Source organism: Ptychodera flava, chromosome 8 (assembly GCF_041260155.1).
Source record: "Ptychodera flava strain L36383 chromosome 8, AS_Pfla_20210202, whole genome shotgun sequence".
NCBI classification, from domain to species: Eukaryota; Metazoa; Hemichordata; class Enteropneusta; family Ptychoderidae; genus Ptychodera; species Ptychodera flava.
This window is the reverse complement of record NC_091935.1, coordinates 36,184,409-36,204,000: the sequence shown is the minus strand read 5'-3', so window position 1 is coordinate 36,204,000 and position 19,592 is coordinate 36,184,409. Positions and strand designations below refer to the sequence as shown.

The 19,592-nt window shown below is 39.5% G+C and overlaps 1 protein-coding gene across 1 annotated transcript in view; it reads right to left on the bottom strand.

Annotated features, from left to right (window-relative positions):
- Nucleotides 1-19,592, bottom strand: part of LOC139138095 (E3 ubiquitin-protein ligase rnf213-alpha-like) — a 129,142-nt gene that overhangs the window by 103,830 nt on the left and 5,720 nt on the right. Inside the window, exons 2-7 of the mRNA XM_070706319.1 lie at nt 17,005-17,780; nt 15,688-15,818; nt 15,288-15,371; nt 15,046-15,152; nt 14,659-14,797; nt 11,103-11,274 (exon numbers count right to left, since the gene is read on the bottom strand). Coding sequence (XP_070562420.1) covers nt 11,103-11,274; nt 14,659-14,797; nt 15,046-15,152; nt 15,288-15,371; nt 15,688-15,818; nt 17,005-17,780 — 1,409 coding nt within the window. The remainder of the gene's footprint in view (nt 1-11,102; nt 11,275-14,658; nt 14,798-15,045; nt 15,153-15,287; nt 15,372-15,687; nt 15,819-17,004; nt 17,781-19,592) is intronic.

The window sequence follows — 19,592 nt, the reverse complement described above, 5'->3', positions numbered from 1 at the left end:
AACCATTGGACAAGACACTGGCTCGAGTGCACAGCTGACACTGGCATATATAGGCTACAAGGTAGGCCACTGTATATATACAGCCAACTACAACTGACTCAAAGAAACTATAACGGATGAATATAAAGTTGAAGGAGCAGAAAAACCAGCTTACACGGACTCTCGAAGAGATATTATACTCAAGGAGATATTACTAAGGCAGAAAGTACACCAGAACAAACAAATAAAGGGGCGGTTCCCAGTGGGACGGCCACTGCTGAAGGTGGATCTGCTGCCCGAACTGAAGGGCGCCCTCTACAGGACAGTAAAAAAACGAAAGAGGACTACTCTATGCTACCTTGAACACTGAAAAGGCCCTGTCTCGCATTCGGAACCAAATAAGGGGAGTTCTCATCGACCTTAGGGGAATGCAGGACCCAACAGAAAGGAAAATTGATACAGCAGAGGCACTTTCCAAGGAATATGAACAAACTTGGAACAAACTTCAGACACTTTATCAACAAGACAAGACACCAGAAGGTAAGGAGCAAGCAGAATTAACGGGAATAAGCTTCAGCAGGAACATTGAACAAGCGAATGAATACATTAACGATGTAAAGACAAGGAGAGCTGAAAACAGCGCCCTCAACCTCAAATCACTATCCGAACGTGGATCCTCATTAGGCAGCCTGCGTAGTTCAAACAGAACCAGATCATCAACATCATCCGGGGCAAACGCATTAAAAGCACAAGGCAATTAAGGCACGCTCTGCAGCAAGAGAGGCAGAGTATATGAAGACAATAGTTCACTATCAAGCAAAAATCAAAGTTATCGAAGCTGAAAAGAAAGCAGAAAAGGCAAGGATAGATGCAGAAACCCACCAACAAGTAGCCGAAGAAAATTCCTTACCAGTGCAGACACTTACTACACCAGACCAGTCATCAAACGACCATGTATCTCATTACCAGCACTGAACTTTACCGAGTTCTTACCTAAAGCACAAAACAAAGGCTTAGAATCATCCCCTCTACTGATACAACAAGGACAGGGAACACCAACAGAATCAGGTGAGACAGTCACACCTACTTTAAATCAACAGACACCTACAACAAGCCAGAACAACTACAACATGCAACTCTGACGGAGATAGCCCAAATGATGGCCCGTCAATGTTTACCACTACAACAAATAATAAAATTTGGAGGCGACCAAACCATGTACATGTCATGGAAAAGATCATTCGAAGCCACTGTAACAACGGCCTGCATACATACATCTGAGAAACTAGATTTCCTGCATAAATACACACAGGGAGATCCGCATAAAATCGTCAAAGATCATCTAGAACGACATGTAGATGACCCAAACATATCATATTTAGAGGCTTAGATAGAACTATAAGACAGATTCGGCAACCCTGCAGTCATCACCACAGTAATCCTGGAAAGACTGAAGTCCTTCCCGAAAGTTAAACCAGACGAATGCAAAAAGCTACTCAAACTATCAGACTTGTGTTCTAACACAGAGGCACACATGGGAAAACTTCCTGACCTCTCATCCCTCAAGACACCAAAGGGACTTAAGCCCGTCATGGAGAAGTTACCAAGATTCGTCCTCAATAAGTGGAGAGATAACGTGGCATCATACAAACGACATCGCATAATATTTCCTCCATTCAAGTTCTTCACAGACTTCCTGAAAGACACAGCAAAAGCAGCATGCGATCCTGATATTCCAAGACCAGACGACACACCCCCTGGAACAAGTAAGTCAAAATCCAGTCAACAAACGAAGACCAGAGCGTGTGTACACGCAACGAAATCATCAAATGAAGAAAAACAATGTCTCTTTCAAGAGGCTACAGGACACGACCTGAAAGATTGCAAAACATTTGCAAAGTAACCAATGGCTGACAGAATCGAACTGTGTAAGAAGAAAGTTTGTGCTTTATATGCACTGAGAAACATCTTGCCAAAGACTGCACATCGGCCATCGAATACGCTATATGCAAGAGCAAAAAACACATCACCTGTCTCCACACTACACCCGGTGACAGATCTAGGCAGAAGCAACCAAAGCCAAACTAGAAGATAAAGAAAAGGAAACCCAAGAAGCTACAACAAAATGCACCAGACTCACGAAATGCCTAGCCGGACGTTCGTGTGGGAAGATAGTCCTCGCAAAGGTAAATACACAAGACCGACCAGAAGACTACATAGAAAACCGTAGTAGTCCTAGACAACCAGTCCAATTCCTGTATGGGTGACAGCCACCTCTTCGACGCACTGGAGATACTCGGCCAAGACCTTAAATACGAACAGTCAACATGCAGCAGCAAAGGAGAACTCAGAAAGGGATGATGTAGCAACCGCGTCATCATAGAATCACGTGACGGAAAGAAAAAATTCTCTCTTCCCCTCCTGCCAGAAAACGACAACATTTCGAGCGACAAGAACAAAATACCCACACCAGACTTTGCAAGGCCTTCAAATATCTGAACCCTTACCAAACCTGCAGACCTGCCAGATGGCTGTTGCAGATCTTCGCAGCTCCGCTGTAGCAGATCACTTGCAGATATCTGCAAATGGTCTGATTTTGTGCATATATAATTAGCTTTGAGCTGTAAATTGCAGCTCATGGGGCATGGTATGCAGATCAAAGACATACACATGACAGCTCAAATGCAGCCCGTGACTTTTGACCTGCAGACATACAGCAGCTCATAGCAGACAACTTTCAGCCCATGACTTTTGACCTGCAGACATGCCACAGCTCATTGCAGACAACTTTCAGCCCATGACTTTTGACCTGCAGACATACAGAAGCTCATATTAGACCACTTGCAGACATAAAACAGCTCAAAATGGACATTGCTCATAATCACCATTATCATACTACATGTAATGGGTCACATTTTCTTTGTACACACAAAATATATTTATTTCTACCTCATGTCATGCTCACTTCAATGGCTCACAACAATACAACACAAGCAGCTGGAGATCCTCATCACCCTGTTAGATAAATGTGACACAGCTCATCAAAGTTACCATACCAGTGAACTAGCTCACACGTGAGTAAAAGATAACACCTGGTGTAGGATGAAGAAACACTCATTTATTACTAAAGGTTACGGGAAAAATTGCATTGAATACAACAAAGGAAAAAAGTCTAAAACCTTTATGAAGCTAGCATAATGTTATATCAAAACTAGTACAAACTAGTCCAAGTTTACTGTCATGAACAACTGACGTTGGAGATATTGTGAGATGTTTACCTCAGCATTGCTTGATGAATCAAACTTCTTCTGAGAAATTGTGAAGAGTTAATCTCAGCATTGTAAAATAGATCAAAGTTCTTGTAGTTTATTCAAATATTTCCAGTACTCATCAATTCCAATAAAAGTTATTCTGATGTATAGAATAAATATAGGTAACACTGCATGCTTTGAACAAATACCGGTAGAAGTAATGAAATTGAGATCCTCTATATGGAAAGGACATCAAACTATACATCAAGCAATACACATTTGTTTTGGCATTTAATGAGAAAGAAGAATCGCGAGGGTGTAATTAAATAGATTCAATTCACCCAGATGGACCATGGGAAATAAAAGTGTTACTTTATGTAAAATCACTTTGCAGCAAACATGTTTACAAATTCTGTTTACTCACTCAAACCAAGGGATTTCCATGCTGAAACGACACAATGCTACATGTAGGGCTATGCTCTAAATTTAATCTCTCGCTTTTTCGATACTTTTATAGCGTAAAACTGTGAAGTTTTCCTTCAACGTGAAGCCTTAATACCAGTCACAGATGAACTCTCAAATGATAGAAGCATGAGAAACACAAGTTACTGAAATGTGAAAATATATGATTTACAGTGCTAAAGTGCAGACAAAAGATTCACGTAGCTTTAAAAATCTAGCGAGAATTTACATCATAGCAAACTTATCAATAAGCCAGTTAAGGCCTGCCGATGAAAAAGAAAGTGAAGCAAGGCTGCAGGCTGACAAAGACTGAACCATATTACACAGTGTTTCATCTACGATGCTACACCAGGGTGGGGGGATTGGTCCCCTTCCACTGGAATTTTTGAGGGGATTTTAAAATTTTTGGGAACTTAACTTGTAACTTGTAAGGGTTTATTTGCCCCGAAAAATAAGTCTGTCTGTTCACTTAATTCAAAAACAGGACCCATCGTGTTGGCCATTGACACCATAGTTTGCTTTTGACTTTCATTGCATGCCGTCTGCACTGAACACGTTTCTGTGACAGTAAAGTCCGATTGTTCGTGTCGATTTTGCTATCAGAATTATTTTCAGGGTGTTATGGACATCCATACAATGCATAAAAACTTCAGTTTGTCTCCTTTTCTCAATCGTACAGAGATATTGTGACACAGAAACCGTATCAGGCTAGGGCAATGAACTTTGTGAACGTATGCGTAAACTGGCAGGCTTTCATGTGCAAAATCAGCGTACGGAAAATTTACACGTGGTATATTGTTTCAACAGCATTTTCATGAAGCAGATCAAAAGCCTAGATGAAACACTGATTACATGGTGATCGAAAATCGGCAATTTTATTGATGACAATTGTGTTGGATTGACTGTGCATATTATTTCAGCACCCTGTCTTCTTGAACCGTACAATCGAAAATCGGCAGTTTTACTGATGCCAGGCTTGAACTTTGAAGCAACTAGATATCCTCGATATACTGAATGTAATCTTCAGAAAAGTCTGTACAAATAAAAAACGCATTTGAAGAAGATATGTCAAAGTAACTTACCTATAATCATTGGGATCGGTATGCGGTTTGTAATGCCATTTGCGATTGCAGGCAATATATTCATGGTTTGACGTCATTTCTCCTGACGGCGAGACCTATTGGTACGTTGAATATGTCATCAAGTATACTCGTTCAATTGCTACCATTTTATCAATGTCTGGATACTGTTATCAGCGAAATTTCATCCAAAGTTTAGCAGAGAAACATGACAGAGTAACCCTGAAGCTAATTCAATACGCGTAGATTAACTGTCGATGTGTCTTGCCGCTAACACTTTGACCTGCGTGACCTGGGTCGTTTAGCGAATCTGACCAATCACGGACGACTTTTCACATGATAGATGACATTATCATGCGTGATGAAGCCTACCCAACAACAACATGAACAATGCGACATGCAATGTACACGTTTTTCTCGAAGGTCTTATAATTTGATGTTCGGACCTGTGGGCAGTAGCAAAAGTAGAGGTGCTCGGACCTACAATATCCAAGGTAAAATGGAGCACAGCTTAACATCGAATGAACAATGATTCTGAGGAAGACACGTTGATATACTAATAGGGCAACTTCTCATTTATGCCCAGGGCTTTCCCGGCGTTTTTATAATAAAATGCTCATAGGATTACGCTGATAGACTACATGTACACGCACACGCGTACTCAATTTTCTGAGCCGAGATCGCAAAACGGACGCACGAAAATTTTAATTTGAAAATGGACTGAACTCATTAATACCTGACCGTCCTTATAACATCACTCTGCGAGAAAAGAAAACTCAACTACGGTGGTGCCTATATGTATACCTTGACTGGCTCATGTTTTTGCTGCCAGTGAGCTGTTTCGAGCTGCCATCGAGCTGTGACAATTGTAGTGTCAACAAAGTTTTACTTCAACGATTTTGAGCTGCATAAGAGCTGTTGACCGATCGGCCAAGAGCTGCACAAGTCTGCATTTTGTCTTCCGAAGACACTCGAATCTGCAGCAGACAAATGACAGCTCCAAACGCTCTCTGCAGATCTGCATTAAAGCTGGTTTGAGCTGTCACAGCTCTGAAACCGATCTGCTGCAGCTAAATGAAGATCTGCACGTTTCCTACGGGAAGCCCATCATCGATAACATTCCGGAACCGAAAAAGAACGTTGGAATTCACCTCCTCATTGGCAGAAACTGCCCAGAACCACTGAAAGTCAGAGAAACAAGGAAAGGACCTGTAAACTCGCCTATGGCTCAACACACCAACCTAGGGTGGACAATTTCAGGCGAACTATGCCTAGAGACAGCAAGAGGTGTAATCCGCACTTCAGTACACACGACTGCAACCCTGAACGGCTACGACGAATCAGCACTCGAATGTAATCATCACATCCACATCAAAGACAAATAAGCCCAAAACCCATCAACTTTGGCACAACCTCACTTTGGCACCAACCGTCTTCAAGCGGACACCTTACGATGAACAAAAGGCACCCTCCATTGAAGACAACAATTCCTGGACATCATGCAACGAGAAGTCCACGTAAATGACGAAGGCAAGCTAGAACTTCCTCTCCCTTCAGGCAAGACCAGAAGAAATTACCGAACAACCGACAAGCACCTCTGAACCGATTGTACAATCTACAGAGTCAGCTTCAGCATAAACCATAAATGATGGAAGAATACTTTCAGGTTATGAAGAAAATTATGGAACGCAACCTCACAACCCATTCCAGAAGACGAAATAGATGCCGACAGCGCATGGTACTTACCACACTTCGGTGTCTACCATCCCAAGAAACAGAAGATCAGAGTAGTATTCGACTCCAGTGCAAAGTACAACGGAGTCTCCTTGAACGACGAATCACTTCAGGGACCAGACCAAATGAACAGCCTCCTCGGTATCCTGCTACGATTCCGACGCAAGCAGACAGCAGTAATGGGCGACGTAGAACAAATGTTTCATAGCTTCCACGTCAACAAAGAACACAGAGACTATCTGCGCTTCTTTTGGTTCAAAGACAACGACCCCACGAAACCAGTAATTCAGTACAGAATGAATGTACACCTGTTCGGCAATGTCTCCTCACCAGCCATTGCTACCTTCGGACTGAGAAAGATCGCTGAAGACAGCGTATCTACATATGGAGAAGATGTGAAAGAGTCGATAGACAAGAACTTTTACGTCGACGACGGACTAACCTCAGCACCAGATGCAAAGAAAGCTATCAGTCTCATCAATAGAACAAGAGACTTACTGGCAACCAGAAACGTTAACTTTAACAAGAACGTTTCTAAACGAAGTACGAGCCAAAGATCTACAGAGTTTGGATTTCAACCAAGACACCTTACTGACACAGAGATCATTAGGGGTCAAGTGGTCTCTAGAGGCGGACGCATTCACATTCGAAGTAGACTTGAAGGAGAAGCCATTCTCACGGCGGGGAGTACTGGCGATCGTCAACTCAATATACGATCCACTCGGTATACTCGCACCAGTTTCAATAGAAGGAAAACTAATACTATGAGGCCTCATGACAGAAACTAAAGGACGCAACTCATCAAACCTTGGATGGGATGAAACATTACCAGAGAAATACTTGCCCAGATGGACCCGCTGGTGCAACAACCTCAACTACAATACAAAGATACAGCTACAGCTATGCTACACTCCACCCACCTTCGAACCAATCAAGAAGACTGAGTGTCACATTTTCTCTGACGCCAGCAATGAAGCTATAGAATATGACCTGCGAGTGAGCACGACAACAATGTATCAATTTCCGATAAAAGGATATCGATCGATAACGTTCACTGCACGATTACAGTGGAGAGTCTGCGCCCGTTCGCCTCCGTTCTGTGTTATTTTTCAAATTTACTGGAATTTTCATCGTTGATTTTCGCCAAAATTTGGTATAAATTACAACAACATGACATGCATTTGGTCTGTACATCTTACGAGACGCATACTGATAAAAATGCGTCAATTTAAGGCCCGTGTTCTGCATATGTACACGCCGTCAGCTCGCCAAATCATTGACGGCAACAGTATATTTCAGTGATCGGAATAATTAAATTCAAATAAAACAATTTTCGTGAAGAAATTCAAAAATCTAAAACAATAGGAATTTTGTATATTAATCAAAGGATCACCAAGTCAATTTTCATCATTATTCGTTCAAAATTGAGGAATTTGAACCGACGAGAAGTGTGCAATCTGTTCGGTATATTACACGCCATTGTTTTCTACGGGAAATCAAGCTTATTCACCGCGTCGTAAAATGAAAAATATATCTGAAAAAACCCATTGGTTTAACTTTTTCATTTCGCTGTAATTTCATACGATATTTGAAATAGCACATCTCATGAAGGTTAACTAAAACTCTATCGTTTTACTTTTTTGATTTCCCTCTTATTTTTATGAAATGACGAGTTAACAATCATTTGACTGTTGACTGTGTTTTCACCTATTTTTGTATATGAATAATTATCATATATGTATTTTCATAATTCCTTCATGAAATTATTGCCAAAATATCATAATGGAAAGGTCAACATATAAGGAAATTGAATCTGCAACTCTTTCATCAATATTAAGCTGTGCAGCGTGGAAATTCGTGAAATTTTATACATAGCGTTGAAGGCGATTTGACTCTGTACGCGTACTCGACGTATGTGCGGCGAAAAAGTGACACGCTAATATGAAACAAAGTGGAGGGCCTTTGGCCCACAGTGGACCTAAAATATTAGTAGGTATTTATTCTATTTGATATTTATAATTAGTAAAAATTCAGCTTACCGCTCATTTTTAGACGGGGAGTGTGTTGAATTGACCCTTCATGACCCTTACTAGATTTTCAGAAGATCGCCCTCTATCTTTCTTAGGGCCCTCTGACACAAAGGTCAAGAAACTTTTGATAAAAACAATTAAAAGATTAAAAATTAAATTACACCTACACAGACACATTTTTCTTCCACTCTCTTAAAAGCAAGTAGACATACCACGTGAATCCCACTAACACTCCAGCCAAAATTAGGACTGTAGGCGCATCGATGTAAGTTGATTTCCTTTTATGACTTTCTGATTATTTAGAGGACCATTCTGAATGCAGTACTTAGATATTTTTAGTAGAATTTAGTATCCGTTTACTTTGAACTTAATTTGCCTGGACTCTCCGATGTAGACAATGAATGACCTTGTATTTTAATGTCTTTATTTACCCAGTTTACACTGCTTCTTGAATAAATCTAAACTAAAGCAAGTGAGGGTGGTTATTTCTTGGAGTGGTTGGCACTTAGCGGATACAAAAGTAACTGGACTCCACCATAACCTTTATCAAATGTTTGACCTGATAGTCGCCACCATAGCAATCCAATGTTTATAAGTGCGTCATCGCGTATCACGGTCATAGCTTCAATATTTCACCTAAATCAAAATTTGGAACCACACGTTTCAACAACGACTATGAACTGTGAACTATCTCTTTCAATCTAATTAACATTTATTATCTTGCTCTCTACTGCTACCTCCATCGTCTGCGTGAGCTTTTGGGCTTTGCCCAGTTGTTATAACATTTCCTTCATAACAATCATAACTATATCTATATCTGTAACCGACGGAGTTTGATGGTGTATTTCAGTATACAAGGACCGGACTCCAATAACATTGATACAGAGTAACTTTGGTGTCATTGGACTCTAGTTGACCTTTGACTTCATAAGTTTCATGTAAACACTGACAAGATGAGATTTCGCCACTTTTTTCAAACAAATATACATCCAATGATCACTACGTCCCACAGTGAACGATTATAAGTCTAACTGTTAATTGCCGTGAAATACTGCTGAACTACAATTTCAGTGTGTGCGCGCGGGTTTACAGCAGTGGTGACTGGAAACGGGACACCTAATTTCCAATTACCCAGCTGTATTGCAAGGCATATCGCTATTCCCATTTGTAATTAGCGAGCGACTTTGTTGACTTGTCAGAGATATCGTTTTACATCTCAGTCAGGTGCAGACACTTTGTGCAAGCAGGGGGCATGTTGCCATAAAGCTTATCTGGGTTTGAATAATTCAGTATAGGGGTGGCTGGTTGTTGTCTCATGGGATTCAAAATGAATAAAGATAATAATAATTATCTGGAATAATATCGTACAGTGGAGTCAAAGTAACATTAGTCTCATTTCAACAAAAATGATTTAACTATAAGGCCAACAATACAGCAGGGTAATTTGCTAATTAGGTGTCCCATATCCAGTCACCTCCGCAGTAATGTTTGTTCTTCACCCTTAACGAGTGTGCTGCATGCTCCAACTGACCCAGTAAGTTTGGAATCGAAAGATGGAGTGTACGACAGGACACTCACAAAACGCTATACTTTACGATGTACTTCAACTTTTCTGATAAAAGTTGACTATACAGAAGATTGTTCAGCCAATCAAAACAAAACACGCCAGCAGTTTCATAAACACTTCCTCCCACCCATGACGAACTTGTAGAAGACGATATAACTGATCGTAAACCATTGAGTAAAATCTGACAGTATCGATAAAAGACTTTCAAATTTGGTTCAAACACAATTATTATATATTCATAAAAATGAGAGATGAATTTCTAAAACGGTAAAACTCACCTCCACGAAGCTCAAACCTTTTCCCGTTTTCGCCGGCATGCCAATTCCGCCAAGCACTACACAACAACAACATTTCGGCACGCTTTGGAAAGCAGAGTCGAGCGCTTCCTCAGGCGAGGTGTACATGAAGGGAATTATGCAACCGCTTCACACCTTGAACAAAACGCATTGCTAGTCTGTCTTTTTATTTGTCCGTGATGTAGTCGACCCAAAAGCACTCGTTTTAGATATGCTGGAACACTATTTGATATTTTACAAGCGGTCATCCTACCATGTTCTATTGACTTTAGTGAAATACGCTCGATTTTCCGTTGCGCAAACGATGAACGGCTGTTCAAGCTACGTTGCAATCAGTAAATCTCTTGAACGAACTGTAGGTACTCATCATAAAGCACGCCACCCCTACGGGTCCCATGGTCCAAATGAAACATTGTGCTTTTTGGTATATGGCTCCGAATTTTTTTAACTTTTCCTTTTGTTGGCAAAAATCCGTATTTAAACCACGGTACAGTTCAGAGAATTTACTCGATATTTTTGGACATGTGGAAAAATGTCTAGCATCGATAGGGTTACGGAAAACACATATATTTTTATTGGCCTGGGTAACGTCAACTATAATGATAATCAACGGGTAAAAAGGCTGACAAGCTAAAAGGCATGACAACGTACGTGTATTTCATATATTTTCTGTAGCAAATAGGAACGAAAGACACATTTCTTACCTTTGCGGATCAACGACAGATGCAGCATATTCACTATCTTCCCGAAGAAGAGATAGCATGTGAGATTGTAGTTCTGTGTCAGATATCAAATTCAGTCCCTGGATGTCTTTGACATCACAACCAAATGACGACGCTAGGCTCGCTTCTGAGCATACGATTGTACAGCGGTACCCTAAAAAGTGACACGACCAGCATCACAGCTTGTCTTTAACACACGAAAGGCATTTACAAACCAAAAATTATGCCACTATCTCATGACTCTGTTGAAAATACGCTCAAGCTGAAAGCTTAAATCAATCTGGTGACTTTACTATTGACTGACTTCCAAAGGAGCAAAATAATGACAAAAATGTCCTTCATGGTAGTAGAAATAGTTAAGCCACAACAGCAAGTGCTCCTCAAGTTTGCCGTAAAAATAATAATAATAATAATAATAATAATAATAATAATAAAAATAACATTTTGTCCGTTGTATATCAATATTTCCATGGCAACCCTGTTGTGCTTAAAGTTATCCGTTTTTGCAAATTGCCACAAACGCTTAGGATTCAGGAAAAAATAACGAAAAGATTCATGGGTCCCAATTTACCAAAATCGATCTCTATACAACACATCTCCATGGCAGCAATTAAATGGCAAAATATAAATTTTTCTAAGCCCAATAAAATTTGATTGCTCGAAAATGTCAAAACAGAGTATCTAGGGTTGATAAAAATCACCTACGATGTTATTTCTTACCAAGGCAACCAATTTGAAGTTCAAAGCCTCAATTTCCACAGCAAACTTAACAATTTTCAATCGGATGTGGCAAAATTGCGCAGGTTGCAATAACAATTGCACAATATTGGTTTCTTGGCTTTCAATAAATACATTTTATTTCTCTTTTCATGCCATATTTCAAAAGTGATCATCTTGTACTTTAGAGCATTCAGTTTCACGAAAACAAATGAAAACCTCTTGGATTTCGTCGAAAAGTTCATGACGTGGTTTTTTTTAGTCGAAATAAAACAATTGATCAGTATTGTTATGCCACATAATTCATATTTAGGCCTGAAGACATACGTTTCCCCTGAATCACCTTAACAGCGTTATTGAGTGTAACAAAAACTTATTTTGTGACATCACAAATTTTGTAAAACAAGTGTATGGAATCACTGATTCAAACAACATTAAAATCGATGTGGTACAACACTAAAGTCTATGTTGTCAACAATTTTTTAATTGCATTTTATGAGGAAAGACGATCACATTACACTGTCAGGTGCAATTATCAGCTAGCCAGTAATAGAGGAATTAACTCCGTCTGCAAAAATCGAAACATACTCTAGAAGGAGGTCAGACGTAGTCAAAACAACATCACCCGATCCACACACACTGGCACAGAGTTTTGTAGGCCGCCGGCTAAAAGTACATCACCTTCCCTTGTCCTTTTGCTGGCATTTGCTTATCTGTCTCTTCGGTGGATCGAGTAAAATTGATCCATTATTTCGGAGTCGAAAATATAATCTCATAGCCAAGTCTCCGATAGTTAAAACTATATCAGAATTGTGTCCACTAAATGGACTTACACATCGTCACGTTTTTGCATAATGCTACGTAAGGTATTTAATAAAGCTGCAAATTTGGGAGAGTACAGTTACTTAATAGAGCAGGGTTTTGTTGATTATCGCCATCAGGTACAGATTTACGTAGTATGGCAGTGCGAGAATGTGCGGTTGAATAGTATTCAAAGTACTTGAAAAATCTGCAAAGAGTATTCTAGCATGTGCACCTGGTTTTTCTAGATGTTTATACACTACGAAATACAGCGTGTTTAAAATGAACAGCTTAGCAATTCTACCCCTTTTCCAGAACGATACGCAAACTGAAGAGGGTCGAGTTTGTGTTCTACCTTAGAAACAATAATGAATTTTATAATTTTTTCTAGTGTTTTTATATCAAGAGTAGTTAGTACAACGGGACGAATATCATTTCAAACCTTTTATTTTCTTTTATTTTCTGTCCATCCTTTCTTACCCCTTTACCTTCGTTTGCCTTGACCTGAGATGTAACTGTCGTTACTTTTCGACTGTGATGACGTACGAAGGAGTTCGAGCGGAATACTGTTCTGCATATACTTGAGCACCTTGGCGAATTCAAGAAGGCTCAGCAAATACTCACGAGTGTAGACAAAGGAAGACCCGTCATGGGCACGTCCATCCTGAATATTCACACCTCCGATGCGTTGAAAGTGAATTTGATCAAGTTAAGATGCTCTCGTTTATAACAATACCCCAAAATAAAAGAGATGCAATTTTGCCGTTCTGTCATACAAAAGAGTCATGATTTCAAAAGAAAAAGGTCAAAGAAAACATATCAGACCTGTGGTAACATTGAGATGTATTACAGCGAAAAGCGAGTCAGTATGGACTTTCTCCTGTGCGCCGCAACATAATAAACGCAGCCATAGACTTTTTTTCAGACAGAAAACCCAAACTAAACGTCATCAAAGGCACACCGCCTATTCAATCAATTCCATAAATCAAACAAAAGATTCAATTTGTATTCTTATTGTAACAAAAAGTTCCTCATGACGAGTTGAGAATAAAACAAAAAATGCCGTAAATTGTGTACAAGAAAGAGCTTGAATGGCGCAGTATCACGTTTCCTGCGTCTGCATCTACACAGACTTCCTTCGTCAATCGAGGTAGCAACTTCAGCGAAACTGGGACAGCATCAACCGGACAAACACTGCATCAAGTAGCTCAATATAGATTGCTGCCGTGGAATCGCCAGTATTATACACCTTATCTATGTTATTCGATGCCACCTTCATCACCGTACGTCTGTAATAAACGTCCAGATGTAATTTCGATGACAGCGAGCACACCGTCGACTGTTTGACCAACACCTCAAAATCCCAGCCACCACTCCCCACCCACAAGGGACTATCCGTACTAGGGTCGGATCCGTACTGTCTTTTTCCATGGACGCTATCCGCTTTTAATGTCAGTTGTTCTTCCTAAAGACGGAAAACCGTTGCTTCAGAGTGTGAGTTGGATAAAGTCATCGATGATATTGAAATTTAGATTTTTTTCAATTTGTTTTTGTTCAAGACGTGGAAATATTTGTCTTACACATCCATGACGAAATCAGTACGTTCAAAAAGTAAGTCCAGGTAACGCCAGCACGCCTTTTTTAATAGAAAAAGATATCATGACATTTGCTACATTGTTTGTGTGCTTTGTCTGTAAAAACGTCAGTGGCTGCGTTCATATTGTCACACGGCACAAGAGAGAGTCCACGCTGACTCCGTTTTCGCTGTAATTGACAATGAGCCACTTACTCAAAGGTATATACATGCCGTTGTATTAATTGTTATATATGGTCATATATCTGAAAAAATCTCCTTTTCGTACATGTGAGTTTTCTCTTTCATGTTGTTATAACTATTAATCACAGCAATACATGACTGCAGACTAGACCTTAGAAATTCCTCTATTACAATATTTGATGCCGGTGATATTTGTTAATTTGGTGTCCCTAGAAATGTAAGTTATCAATTACTTTCACTTACTCTTTGTTCCATGGGAATATAGATGGAATTTCTCAACAGCAAACTGGCATATATGACTTGGTAAAACCTCAGGCCGACACAAACAGAACATCCTTAGACCATCAGAGTTCATCAGGGCGCGTTTCAAGAACAAATCAATCTACAGTTAAAATGAAACTATATAAGCATGTATCTCATCGGAATGAACAGAAGTATATAAATAATTACTTTTATTGAATAAAAATTACTATTACGGTTCACAAATTAAATGTTTTCTTCGTTCAGAATGTCCAGTCTCATACCTATAATCAAACAGTTTATGTTTATAGAAACTGTATATGATGTTAGAAGACTCATAAGGTATATAACGGTGTTTTATTATGTTATTTTATGGCACAGATAACCTACCTCTTCAGCAGTTGTACATTTTGAACAAATGAGCACATCGCCAGCTTCAGGTCGCAACAGTTTAGCCTGATGGCAATACAGTGAAATACAGGTTCTGAACGTGCAAGCTAAAATAGAATATATAAATTCTGTTAAGTCAATAATAGTTAAAGTATGATAAGGTAACCTACAGAATTCCCTTAGTAATGTCAGATTATCTAACAATTTATCTCTTGTTAAAGAAAGTTTTAGAGTATACTTACTGACTGGTGCGATAAAGAAGTTAGGCCTGTCACGTATTATTGTTGTAGATAATGGAGACGAGGAAATTTCAACAACCGCAGACTCTGTTAAAAAGGATGTGGTCAGGATAAGTGGTTACAGACGAAAAGTCGAAAATTATCACAAATTTGACAGAGGGATGGCCGATCAACATCAAAACATCTATTTTTGTCTAGTTATGTATCATAGACAGTCATGTACACAATTAACCAGTGATTCAATTTGCAGCTATCTACCTAAACAAGTAACAAAAAGGCAAAAAGGTCAAAATGGATTAGATTATGTTGAATGTAATTGTAAAAACAAGTTATCTTAGACCATTCATTTGATGGTTAGATAATTGTACAGCTTTTCATTATTTACACGACAAAACGTGCTCACCTTCCTTTACAAGATGACGTAGCAGTAACCCAAATAATTCAATACTTAGGTGATCCGTTCCTCTCTCATCCAACATGGTTTGGTCTTCTTGATATTGCATCCATGTCTGTTGTAGTCGCTTTACTAGAGAGCTGAAAGTGTAAAATAAGAGGTTTAATATCAAACAAGCTAGAGTTCTGTACTTCCTTGTGTCAGATGATATCTACACTCACCTATCACAGTAGTTTGCTTAAAAACAAAACCTTTGTAACACGACATGATCAGTTTTTGTTGTGTTCCATCCCTCCTATGAAAGTCTTCAGTCAAAGTTCTAGTTGTTGAAAGTATGCAAATGAATACCACAAAACAATTGACACTGGGTCTCATTTTTGCTTCATTTGTGACAACTTTTACCCTTTTGATAAATAAATATAAATTAATTCAAACACTGAAGCTGTAATGCGCTTATGCAATCAATCTGTCATGAAGGCCTTATTTTTTATTTTACTGGCAAATTTAAAAGCGTGTTTGTAACCAGATTATTGAATAAGTTGGGGTATAAAGTAGTTGTTTTAATAACTTTCTGTTGTGTTAGAGGTGCGATGCTTTCCTAAATCCGATGTTAAATTTAAAATACTTTCTTTATATGATTAAACCGGTCAATCACATGATGACTAGTACTTCTCAAAAATGTCACTCGATGCTATGTGCATGACGCTATTTCTTTGTTGCGATAGAAAGTCCCTCGCTCGACAAAACTCATCACAAATGCAATAATTATAACTGTAGCGCATATAAATTATTGGCCATTAGTACATGACCTTGTGGCGACAAAAAGATTGCCGAATTCACTGAGTGACTTTTGTTTTACAATTTTCGAAGATAAAATTAAAAGGTGAAGTTCTTTTTTAAGTTTACAAAGTGTAAGGACAGCACAATAACAGTGTCTAAACACTTAAGATGACAGTTGGAGGAGACAGAAACAACCCAATCCCTCTCTGCCTCAAAACTCGATTAAACATTTCAGTCTACGTCAAAATTTCAAATTTAAGTCCAATGTATGCACTACGCCATCTACTATTTATAGCAAAAACTTCCTTTCTAGAAAATTCAATTGTTACCTGTTACTGGAATAACTACTTAATGCTATAGCTATATAACGATCTTTACTGGCAAACAAGCAGAAGTCACTCTGATAAGCAAATTACAGTGCTGAAGAAGTGAACACGACCTCAAATTAAACTGACATGCAACAATCTTCCACTATTCTAAGGAGCTGGCCTTCGAGGTATAATTATGAAAACTCTTTTCTAAAGGACATTTTATAAAGGGCATTACCTCTGATACTTTCCATCCGTATCAGCATTCCGTGCAGTTTTCCAAGTTGCATTCGTCAACGGACAATCTGATGTTACATCTGTCACATCAGCATATGCAGTTTCCTTGAACTTCTGGTACATCTCCTCAACTTCATCTGTACCCATGTCTATGTGCTCGATGCACCAAGATTCTCCTTCGTCTATATTACCTTCACAAGCTTGGTATGATGCCTTGGCAATCATATCTGTTACTCCATCGTACTGCATCATGTGTTTCAAATAGTCATCAAATTCCTTAAGATTTATCTGTGATCCATGGGAATGAGACTGAACAATGGCATTTCTTCTAGCGGTATCAACACATCTACTGATGGTATCTGCTAGATGGTAGTTGTTGACTCTTGATATGATCAGTCCCAGTAGTTCATTTGTCTCGCCTGGAATTTGACAGTCACGGGCATTGTTCCTGTGTGGAAGCATGCATGATAGTTGTTTTCGCATCAAGTTGATCTGTTTGATTGTGTATACATTTAGTTCTGGGTATTCCTCACGTGATTTGTTAACTATAGACTTCCATTGAGTAATGCAGTCTTCCATGAATTCCCCAAGTTCCGGTAATACTTTCAATGGGTCCCCATCGAAGGTGAATGAACTTCGACCTACTTTGACGCCAATCGTATGGGTGCTATTAGAAGCTTTACAATGTACTTCAGCTTCCCAATCTTCATAAAACAAGTCACCATCTTCTCTCAACCTGGCAACATTACGTGTCATAAGTACAATCCCCTCCAGCATCTTCAGGGGACAAAATAAAGAACAAAACATTTATACTGCCTTTAGAATTCGGCGTCGTTGAAACATTGTAAACAGCATCGAAATCAAACATAAATTACATCAGATGTAAACAATACGAAATATATCGGTGGTAATCACACTATTGCAAAACGAAAATTCATTAAGAGACCTCCGATGGAAGGGGTGTCAGCCTGATTTAAGGTCATGCAGCTTAACTGCCGACCATACATTGTAAAGATAATTCATATTTTCGTGTAAAAAAGAAGTGATAAATTTATCTTTTTATTCCCCATGAGTGAAAGTCAACGCATCTGAAACTAACTTTCTTTGTTACATTGACAAACGGTGACTGCACGAATATGTGACTTGTTGTGTATCAAGAACTACCTTTAAAGAATTATGTGGTTTGGCATGTTAAAAATTACCAGGAAATAAGGTTTTTCGTCTATGCTGTTATAGGTCTTGCAAACTATTTGAAGTGAACAACAATACTTGTTTTATTGTAGTTTAAATGGACTGTGAGTGGGACGGTCCCGGGACGAGGTCACCTTAGAGTTAATCACAATTGGATTTGACCTTAGGGCGTTTGCATGTGGATAGCCTTCGTCCACAAAGCTATTGTTCCCGCCAACTAATAGCAACAATGGCAGTCAAAGCATAAGTTTCCGCAAATGTTGTTAGACAGCAGGCCTAACGGAGGGTACAGACCACATGCTAGTAACTACACAAGGCATGCCATCAACTAATGTCCTGAAGTGCCTCAACAATTGATACATCATCGGACTTAACATGCCTATTGGCCAACAAAGACTGGTCCGCTGGGCACGGAACAACTTACACACAAAACCGGCAAAACAACAGTCACTTCAAGACCAAACTGCACATGGAACAGAAACATCAGGGGTGACTACAAGTCCCTTGCCAAAGATGCAGAGCTGAACCAACTATAAAGACATTGTATCGGACCAATGCACCACTTCCCAGAATCCAGCAAAGGATGAGCATAAACCATTACTGATTCTGGACTATACAATAACAAACATTGCTTTGCTGTACTGACGAGATGGAGCCCTCAGCTGAATGGGACATGAAGCTCACTATGCAGACCACCAAACATAGACCTAAACCTGACCAAGTTTCCCTTCGGCAGTGGATATCAGGCGATGCCAATATCTTAAAGACATTAACCGTAGCCTGTCCATGAAGGACACGCTAGCTAGCTACTACCTCGATCACACAATTGATATCGGCGATTACGGACAATCATTTACGACGTCATCAGTTTTATCGTATGATTACGAGTATCGCAAGAAACAGGCGATGGGGATCCGTGGACCTCCATCATTGATAAACGACAAACTATTCACAAGGCAAACGGAAATACTACCAAGAAAAACATTAAGAAGGACGCCATGCACCGTAGCTTTGTCACACAAGAAACTGAAATCTGCTTTGATTTTCAATAACCAGCCAGCTGCAGCTGCACTTCTTGCCATTTTGTACACATGTGCATAGAGGATGGCTGCCACCAAGACCGCCCACAATACCGCCATAACTCACTGTTCAGCAAAGTATGGGGTGGTCATGATTATAAGCAGCCTCGATGTTATACCCAAGAAACAAACTAGGTTTGACTCATTCGCGAATGCAGTCAACGTGAACTCATATGCATCTACAAAGTCGTTGAAATACGAAACTATCGATTACACCGTCACTCTGTGCAAGCTAGGATCGTACCTGGCCAACGCCGACCTGAAATCCACTTATCACTCTGTACCTAAAAGTGTTGACTCACAGCCTGCTACAGGCCTA